Source organism: Oncorhynchus keta, chromosome 1 (assembly GCF_023373465.1).
Source record: "Oncorhynchus keta strain PuntledgeMale-10-30-2019 chromosome 1, Oket_V2, whole genome shotgun sequence".
Classification (NCBI taxonomy): domain Eukaryota; kingdom Metazoa; phylum Chordata; class Actinopteri; order Salmoniformes; family Salmonidae; genus Oncorhynchus; species Oncorhynchus keta.
The window spans coordinates 28,187,567-28,197,615 of record NC_068421.1 but is presented as its reverse complement, the minus strand read 5'-3'; the positions used below and the strand labels follow the sequence as shown (position 1 = coordinate 28,197,615).

At 47.8% G+C, this 10,049-nt stretch overlaps 1 protein-coding gene across 1 annotated transcript in view; it reads right to left on the bottom strand.

The window, feature by feature from the left end:
- Positions 1 to 382: 382 nt before the first annotated feature.
- LOC118394671 (reticulon-4 receptor-like 1) overlaps positions 383 to 10,049 on the bottom strand; it is a 277,255-nt gene continuing 267,588 nt past the window's right edge. The window contains exons 2-3 of the mRNA XM_052520093.1: positions 5,489 to 5,940; positions 383 to 4,139 (exon numbers count right to left, since the gene is read on the bottom strand). Coding sequence (XP_052376053.1) covers positions 3,153 to 4,139; positions 5,489 to 5,940 — 1,439 coding nt within the window. The 3' untranslated portion in view covers positions 383 to 3,152. The remainder of the gene's footprint in view (positions 4,140 to 5,488; positions 5,941 to 10,049) is intronic.

Below are 10,049 nucleotides of genomic sequence, written 5' to 3'. Positions count from 1 at the left end.
CAAACATGTCACTTACGGTAATGCTTTGGGCCTGCATTCTTTGGTCAGTTTCTCTCAAATAAAATAGGTTTCTTATTGATGTGTGTGTTGCATATGTATACAAAGCCAAGTGTTGAGCCAAGGAGATGTCTCTATTTGTAGAAAGCAGCTAGTTTAGCCTGCAGTGTCTGATGAGGCGAGACAGATTGCAAAGTAGTGCACATACTGAGGGGAAAACAGGGAGGAAAAAGACAAACATGCTGACAGACCCAATTTCAGCTTTAAATTCATAATAAAGAGAAGGGGGGGGGCTGACTCCCAGCTTCTCCAGGGCCTACTGCACAGCCTTGTGTAAGCCAGTGTCTGAATATTAAATAAACACAGTCAAACAGTCATCTTTAACATAAGAAGATATAGACTTTAATATCTTTATAAACATTTTATACGGTTGTTCTTTGATAACTTATTGAACCATTCAGTCATGGCAAAGACAGGAGATAGATGGGGAACAGTAGGAGACAGGAGATAGATGGGGAACAGTAGGAGACAGGAGATAGATGGGGAACAGTAGGAGAGAGGAGATAGATGGGGAACAGTAGGAGACAGGAGGAGATAGATGGGGAACAGTAGGAGACAGGAGATAGATGGGGAACAGTAGGAGACATGAGATAGATGGGGAACAGTAGGAGACAGGAGATAGATGGGGAACAGTAGGAGACAGGAGATAGATGGGGAACAGTAGGAGAGAGGAGATAGATGGGGAACAGTAGGAGACAGGAGATAGATGGGGAACAGTAGGAGACAGGAGATAGATGGGGAACAGCAGGAGACAGGAGGGGAACAGTAGGATGGGGGACTGAATTGTGCATTGTTTTATCAGATAAAGAGGTTGAGAGGATGTAACAAAAAAAGGAAATAAAATGTTTTTTTTAGTAAACAAACAAAACAATGTAATGGTAAATTCATTTAAAGAAAGATTGTCCCCTCATCAGGGGAGCAGAAACCCTGTTTTCATTTCTGACGATGTCATTAGTATTGGTATTCTCATAATAAATGATTAATATTAGAGCTGCAGTTAGTTAGTCCTCCTGTTGTCATTGTTAATGGTACAGTTCACATCATTGTTATTACGAACATCGTCAACTTAGCGTTTCATTTTCCAGAGGCACAAAAGCTCCAGTAGTCCAGCGGGATAGCAGTCCAGCAGTAGTCTGTCTGTCTGTCCATCGTCCTGTTAATTCCCTGCTACTTTAGAAGTGATTGTCTTTCTCTTGGTTCCCCCACATCCATTGACAAGAACAGCAGTCATTGTAGAGGGAGACATTTTAGCAGTTATGTTATTTCCAAGAGAGAGGTCCAAGTTTTGCCATGCTCGATTCAATATGTTTTTATTCGTATAATCTTTTATTCATTACAGAAGTCATTTAAGGTTCACATATTGTTTTTGTTTCTTCTCTAGTCTTGTTGGGCAGTTGTTTTCCTTTGATGTCCATTGATTCGGACAATATATAAATGTTCCTCACATTCCAATGAGGAAGGGATGCCCACACTAAAGAGCATTCTGTTTAGCAAAGCCCAAAGCCTCACTGGGAAACTGAGAATAGCCAATCTGACCCTTAACCCCTAAGGCTCTGTACCCTGTATAGGGCTCCATCTCTAGGTTCTCTTTACATCTTGGCAAAATCAAACAAACAACATTTTAGACAAGAAATAGACAGATCCATCAATATTCACAGCTTCCTTCTCGTGGGGACACACACTGGTTTTTAAGGAGATGGGAGTGGACCACAGTCCCACTCACCTCCATACAGATAATTAGCAGCTTGGGTACATTAGCTTAAAACGTAGTAGCACATGTAGAAAATGACCTGGAGCAGGTAGAAAGGCAGGACATTCAGAATTTTTAAAGCAGGATGTAAATAATGTAGAAATACTGTAAAGTAGGTAGAAGATGTATAACTAGCTCGGGGTCAATGTTACCTGGACATGGAGCAGAAGTGACATAGTTATCATACTGTACCTGGAGCTGACTGGTCTGTTTGTGTGCTGCTCTTTCAATTGCTGTTTCTATAGTTTTCCATTACTTCTGCTAAGAAGTGAGTGTTGCACATTCCTGTTCTGATATGGAATTATGATTTATGACTGGGCATCTTCCTGCTTATCTCCCTGTTGATGAGCAATACCCTCGGATACCTCGGCAGCCCAATTCTATGGAGCAGCTATTGGCAATTAATGTAATAAAAAAACATTTGGCAAATAATATGAAACACAAGATTGGGCTAGACTTCTCTGTGATGGTTTCTTTCACCACGTCATCTGTTTTCTATTTCGCCCCTCAATAAGGATTTATAAACTGTGAACTGATAATTAAAGTCTCCAACACTTTTTCCTTCGAGTCTATCTGTCTCATAGCTACATTTCTGCATTCGCAACGTCTCTTTTCCAAAACAGTTTGGTTACCTGCGCTCCAGTAGAGTCGAAGACAGAACTCAAGACAGAAAGAGGCCAAGACAACAGGAAATGACAACATAATGGCAACAGTGGCAGTGCAAGTGTGTTCTGTTTTCCTTTTGTCTTTCCTCAATCCCCGTCCCTCACACATCCCCGTCCCTCACACATCCCCGTCCCTCACACATCCCCGTCCCTCACACATCCCCGTCCCTCACACATCCCCGTCCCTCACACATCCCCGTCCCTCACACATCCCCGTCCCTCACACATCCCCGTCCCTCACACATCCCCGTCCCTCACACATCCCCGTCCCTCACACATCCCCGTCCCTCACACATCCCCGTCCCTCACACATCCCCGTCCCTCACACATCCCCGTCCCTCACACATCCCCGTCCCTCACACATCCCCGTCCCTCACACATCCCCATCCCTCACACATCCCCATCCCTCACACATCCCCATCCCTCACACAGCATCGTGAGTCTTTTCACATTTTATGTTGATGATTGAAAGTCTATTTGAGTCTAAACAGCGAAGCTCCCTACACAATGTTTTACACACACAACCACATACACACAAAGTACACACACACACACACACACACACACACACACACACACACACACACACACACACACACAGGCCTTGTTGTGCAGGAGCTAGAGCAGGTCTGAGGACTGCACTGTTGTTGTTTAGCCAGTATCTATTCCCCCCCTCTAGGTCAGTGGAGAATATGGACAATGGTCACGGGCAATAAAGCTCCCAGTATGGTGCTGAGATGCACTAAGGGCTGGGAGAACATGGCCCTATTGGTGGCTTGTTGCACCCCACTAGGGGGGCGAACAGTGGTCCGGGGAGGGCACTTATGCTTCCTCCGCGTGATGGTGCCATCCGGGGACGTGTGGTCATATTTGCCCCCTTCAAAATCAGGCAAGGAATATTCTTTATCGGCCATCTCCTTTAAGGTATGCACCTCGTTCTGCCCCTTCCCCTTGCCTCCCCTGACGCGCTGGCGGGTGCAGTTCCGAGCACGGCCTGGCCTCTGAGGGGGCGCCACCCCAGGCTGTCCCTCTGATCCCGGAGCCTCCCCGCTTATGGACGGGGGCGGATGGGGCAGAGGTGAAGGCGGCGAGGGGTAGTATGGCGCCTCGTGGTGAGGGCTGTGGGGGTGGGAGTGAGGCGGTGGCACCGGGTGTGGCTCCTTCTTTAGAGACACCTTATCAGTCCCGGCCCAGGTCTTGCTCTGGTGCAGGGACTCAGAGCCAGAGCAGTTGGGGAAGTCCTCCTTGCGGAGCTGCTTGAGGTCCTTCCCAGCCAGCTCGGCCGGGGCCTGACAGCCTACGGACGAAGTAGAACCTCTGAAGCGTTTGAGCCAGTCCCACAGTGACAGGGCCTTGCAATCACACTCCCAGGGGTTGTCATTGAGGCGCAGGTACTCCAGTGCAGGCAGCAGTGCCAGGCAGTCTCCAGACAGCTCGGTCAGTGAGTTGTTGAACAGGTAGAGGGTAGTGAGGCGACGCAGGTCGTGGAAGGCCAGGCGGTCCACCCACTGCAGCTGGTTGTGGTGCAGCAGCAGGCGGTCCAGGGCCCCCAGCCCCCGGAAGGTGTTCTGGTGCAGCGACCACAGACGGTTCCCATGCAGGAACAGGTGGCTCAGGTTGTGGAGGTCCACAAAGATGTCATCCTGCAGGAACTCCAGGTGATTATCCTGAGAACAGCCAAACACAGCAACATGGAGAGGTTATACACCTTCAGTACTCTGTAACACTACCAACATGTTGTTTGGTTTTAAAAGGTATGTGGCTACTATAAAGTAGGACAAAGAAACCACAGCTTAACAGCACTGGGTATACACTACCGTTCAAAAGTTTTGGGTCACTTAGAAATATCCTTGTTTTTGAAAGAAAAGCACATTTTTTGTCCATGAAAATAAAATAAAATTGATCAGAAATACAGTGTAGACATTGTTAATGTTGTAAATGACTGTTGTAACTGGAAATGGCAGATTGTTTTATGGAATATCTACATAGGCGAACAGAGGCCCATTATCAGCAACCATCACTCCTGTGTTTCAATAATCCAAGTTTAGCATTTTAAAAGGCTAATTGATCAACAGAAAACCCTTTTGCAATTATGTTAGCACAGATGAAAACTGTTCTGATTAAAGAAGCAATAAAACTGGCCTTCTTTAGACTAATTGAGTATCTGGAGCATCAGCATTTGTGGGTTCGATTACAGGCTCAAAATGGCCAGAAACAAAGACTTTCTTCTGAAGCTCGTCAGTCTATTCTTATTCTGAGAAATTAAGGTTATTCCATGCGAAAAATTGCCAAAAAACGGAAGATCTCGTGCAACACTGTACTACTCCCTTCACAGAACAGTGCAAACGGGCTCTAACCAGAATAGAAAGAGGAGTGGGAGGCCCCGGGGCATAACTGAGCAAGAGGACAAGTATATTAGTGTCTAGTTTGAAAAACAGACACCTCCCAATTCCTCAACTGGCAGCTTCATTAAATAGTACCCTCAAAACACCAGTCTCAACGTCAACAGTGAAGAGGCAGAGTTCCTCTGTCCAGTGTCTGTGTTATTTTGTCCATCTTTTATTTGTATTGGCCAGTCTAAGATCTGTCTTTTTCTTTGCAACTCTGCCTAGGAGGCCAGCATCCCAGAGTCGCCTCTTCACTGTTAATTGCAAAAGGGTTTTCTAATGATCAATTAGTCTTTTAAAATGCTAAACTTGGATTACTTAACACAACGTGCCATTGGAACACAGGAGTGATGGTTGCTGATAATGGGCCTCTGTTCGCCTATGTAGATATTCCATAAAAAATCTGCCGTTTCCATCTACAATAGTAATTTACGACATGAACAATGTCTACACTGTATTTCTGATCAATTTGATAAAAAATGTTGCTTTTCTTTGGAAAAACAAGAACATTTCTAAATGATCCCAAACTTTTGAACGGTAGTGAATAAATGTATATAGATTTTTTAAATTATAATTTATAATGCAGAATTGTTTCATTTGACTCAGAGTGCCATAGAGCCCCAGTGTACCTGTAGGTAGAGATACTGCAGGTTGCGTAGCCCCTGGAAGATGTTACTGGGCAGCGCACTGAGCCCACAGCGGTACAGGTGCAGAGCATGGAGCCGGCCCAGCCCATGGAAGGTGTCTGCAGCCAGGGAACGCAGGTGACGGTTGTCCCCCAGGTCCAGCTCCTCCAGCTGGGCGAAGCCGTGGAAGGTGGAGGGCTCGATGTAGGTGATGTTGTTGGAGTAGATCCACAGTGTGACCGTGGTGGGGCTGAAGTGGCCCTGCAGCAGTCGGTGGATCTTGTTGTTCTGCAGGAAGATGCGCTCGCTGTGCGGGGGAATGCCTTCGGGGACGGACAGGAAGTTGTGTGCCTGGCAGCTGACAGTACTGGGCGCGGTGTAGCAGATACAGTGGTGTGGGCAGGACCAAGAAAGCTCCAAACCACAGAGAACCAGCAGGAACTCCAGCCTGCAGCCTGGAGAGAGGACAGAGAGAGGAACATGTATAAGAGGACATAGCTACATTTAGTCTGGGGTTTGATTCTGAATTTAAATTCTGCCGTCTGACTTTGATGTCCACTTCGGAACTTGAAAGGAAAGAAGAATGTTTTTTGGAATATTATTTTCAATGACGTCAAGAAAAATATATTGGGGGAGAGGAGAAATACTGTAAGTAGAATCAAAGTGAGAAAAGAGTGAGATATTGACTAGGAAGACCGAAGGGCAAGGGGGTAGGATGATAAAGGAGATGGGAGATATGGAGACAGCCAGGTCAGGAGTAAACAGTATGAGAGATGATGTAGGGAGGCCAGACCAGAGAGAGACTGTCAGATATATCTATATTACAGAGTAAAACATATTCTGTCCTGATAGATGACTCATGCCAAGTGACCTGTTGCTATCATAGATTTTCTGGCTTCGCGGAGTGACATTGGGCCTTTGAGGAATTCTGCTGCTATTGAGCCACTCAATACAAATGTGGACATTGCATTACTCTCTTGGCTCAGTATCCACAACTCCAAATCCTCTGGTGTCTAAGTCGGTTCCAGAATGAGGCCTGTGTTGCTCTTAGAGTCTGTTCAAGATCAGTCCAAACAATAACATGAGCTTCAGTTGTACGCTGTAGTTAGTTCCTCAGGAAGTCTGATTGGATCTATATTACAGGTACGCCTCCTGCACACACAACATTTGTTTTCTCAGTTTTCCAATATTTCCTCACCTCTGGGAGATAGTAGTCATAAGAGGTAGTTAATCTGTGTCTGTCAGCTCACTACAACTCTACTATACTCAGAACCATAGTCAGAGAGAGAGAGACGTGTGTGTGTGTGTTGTAAATCCCCTCTCATTAACCAGTCCTTTACTGCAAGGATTAGAAAATACCTGTCAAAGCACACCTGTGAAAGCAGGGGGGATAAATGGGGTGTGGAATGCTCACTTAAAGTTATGTTAAGTTTCTCAGAGACAGTCAGACTTCCTGCTGTTTGGTGACACGCTTCCTTGGCCCCGTAGTGTGACTTATCCATCTGCTGATCTACAGGGGGAATCCACCAACAGGAGAAAAGCACGAGTCTTTCCCCTCGTAATGACATTTGACAAGCGGTGGCTGTGTTCCCTTCAATTCATTATTCAAGGCATCATGGCACTCTGATTCACTCCCTCTAATCGATACGTTTCTGTTGCCTTTTAACTCGCTGCTACCTAATCCCAGGGCTGCTACACTGGAATTCAGGAGCAGGGAAAGTCTCTTTAAGGACAGGAGACAGCATAGACAGATGCATGTATCTGAATATTCCTCCTCCTCCCCAAAGTGTGTTGAAGCTGTGACATTCAGCGTCTGACTTCACAGACCTTCTCAGTGTGTCGGGTCTGGTGACCGTAGCGGAGAAGGGGAAAGGAGTGGTGTGTATCATGCTACTGGAACAGGGGCAGAAGCATCTCCGCTCCCCAGAACAGGCACTGTAATCCTGTTTGTCAACTCTGCAGCTGGGTGACAACCAACTAACAATGCATCCTCCCAATCCACCATGCAAACATACTCCCGAATAGAGGTCCTCTCAAGGTTGAACTGTGTATAAAACTGTTGAACAGTATCACAGAGTACTACACTGATTACAAGATTTGGAAGAGTCCTTGATAGTCATGTGTCGCACACAGATGCATTTGGTGCCATAGTGCCGGAGGGGAAAGGACTATGCACTTTGGTCGAGGGACACGGCACAGCCACTGCCATCTCTGCCCTTTGGTCGAGGGACACGGCACAGCCACTGCCATCTCTGCCCTTTGGTCGAGGGACACGGCACAGCCACTGCCATCTCTGCCCTTTGGTCGAGGGACACGGCACAGCCACTGCCATCTCTGCCCTTTGGTCGAGGGACACGGCACAGCCACTGCCATCTCTGCCCTTTGGTCGAGGGACACGGCACAGCCACTGCCATCTCTGCCCTTTGGTCGAGGGACACGGCACAGCCACTGCCATCTCTGCCCTTTGGTCGAGGGACACGGCACAGCCACTGCCATCTCTGCCCTTTGGTCGGGGACACGGCACAGCCACTGCCATCTCTGCCCTTTGGTCGGGGGACACGGCACAGCCACTGCCATCTCTGCCCTTTGGTCGGGGACACGGCACAGCCACTGCCATCTCTGCCCTTTGGTCGGGGACACGGCACAGCCACTGCCATCTCTGCCCTTTGGTCGGGGACACGGCACAGCCACTGCCATCTCTGCCCTTTGGTCGGGGACACGCCAGCCACTGCCATCTCTGCCCTTTGGTCGGGGGGACACGGCACAGCCACTGCCATCTCTGCCCTTTGGTCGGGGACACGGCACAGCCACTGCCATCTCTGCCCTTTGGTCGAGGGACACGGCACAGCCACTGCCATCTCTGCCCTTTGGTCGAGGGACACGGCACAGCCACTGCCATCTCTGCCCTTTGGTCGAGGGACACGGCACAGCCACTGCCATCTCTGCCCTTTGGTCGAGGGACACGGCACAGCCACTGCCATCTCTGCCCTTTGGTCGAGGGACACGGCACAGCCACTGCCATCTCTGCCCTTTGGTCGAGGGACACGGCACAGCCACTGCCATCTCTGCCCTTTGGTCGAGGGACACGGCACAGCCACTGCCATCTCTGCCCTTTGGTCGAGGGACACGGCACAGCCACTGCCATCTCTGCCCTTTGGTCGAGGGACACGGCACAGCCACTGCCATCTCTGCCCTTTGGTCGATGCCATCTCTGCCCTTTGGTCGGGGGACACGGCACAGCCACTGCCATCTCTGCCCTTTGGTCGAGGGACACGGCACAGCCACTGCCATCTCTGCCCTTTGGTCGAGGGACACGGCACAGCCACTGCCATCTCTGCCCTTTGGTCGAGGGACACGGCACAGCCACTGCCATCTCTGCCCTTTGGTCGAGGGACACGGCACAGCCACTGCCATCTCTGCCCTTTGGTCGAGAGTGGAATCAGTGTCGGGACGCATTACATGGTTCACTGCATTGGGGCACACATCTCCCACTCCTGTAGGCCTGCCAGCACTATACCGGGACCTATCACAAAGCCAAGAGGAATGTCTTAGACGAAAACAAGAGGATTACAAAAAGGACAAAACTAGAAAGGGTTATTCTTATTCCTTTCTCTAAAATGCATTACATTGTTGTGAGACGACACTTCCCAATCAAATAGTGGTCACTTTACTTCCACATTACATTCCACTCTTTTTCAGTTTGTTTATTTCTCTCTCCCTATTTTCTCTTTCACTATTCTATTTACAAGGAGATGTATTGAACATGGCACTTGACTAAATGAGTAGAAACATGCTGGATGCTCCTGGGAAATAAAGGTTGGGAGGATGTATCAAACAGATACACAGACTCAGACACAGTCAATGGATCACCCTGTTTAAGAGATATTTCAATGTATCACATTGCCGCCTATTTAAAAAACAGCTTTATATTCATAATATTGACATCTTTCCTATTTACCAACTGTTCTTTGGCTCGCCTTTTCCCATTTTAATGTATACTGTACTTCATACACATGGCATTGATCTCCTGACACAAACAGCACTGTTGATGTCATACTACAGTTTCACCCTGCTCCACTTTGTGGAGTACACTGCTTTTGGATGCTATTTACTTAAGAGAAACTATGTTTAAGCTATGAATCATTAAATGGCCCAGGTAGATGGTTTCCTTATCTGTTCCATTATCCACCCAGTACCTCTTCCTTTCACCTCTCAGAGCTGCCGTCACACTCAGGCCTGTGATTCAACTTTTCCGTGCCTTGCTTTTTTAAATTCACATTTTGCTTTGTGCATGTCTTTAATAGAGCTTGGTATCAACCATGACACTGGAAAATGATGAGAGTGAGATAAAGGGAGATGGGGGGGGGGGGTGCGTAGATCCTACTTAGATAGGGAAAGAATTGGAATCGGCCCAGATGCTAATCAAGCTTTATATGGAAAGATCCCCCTCCTTCCCCATATCTCCTCTGTCTTCCCCCTCCCCTCTCCGTCGTCTCCCCCACCTTCCCCAGCATGTCAGGACCCAGTAATTAATTCTTTACTCAGAATAATCTACCATCTTATT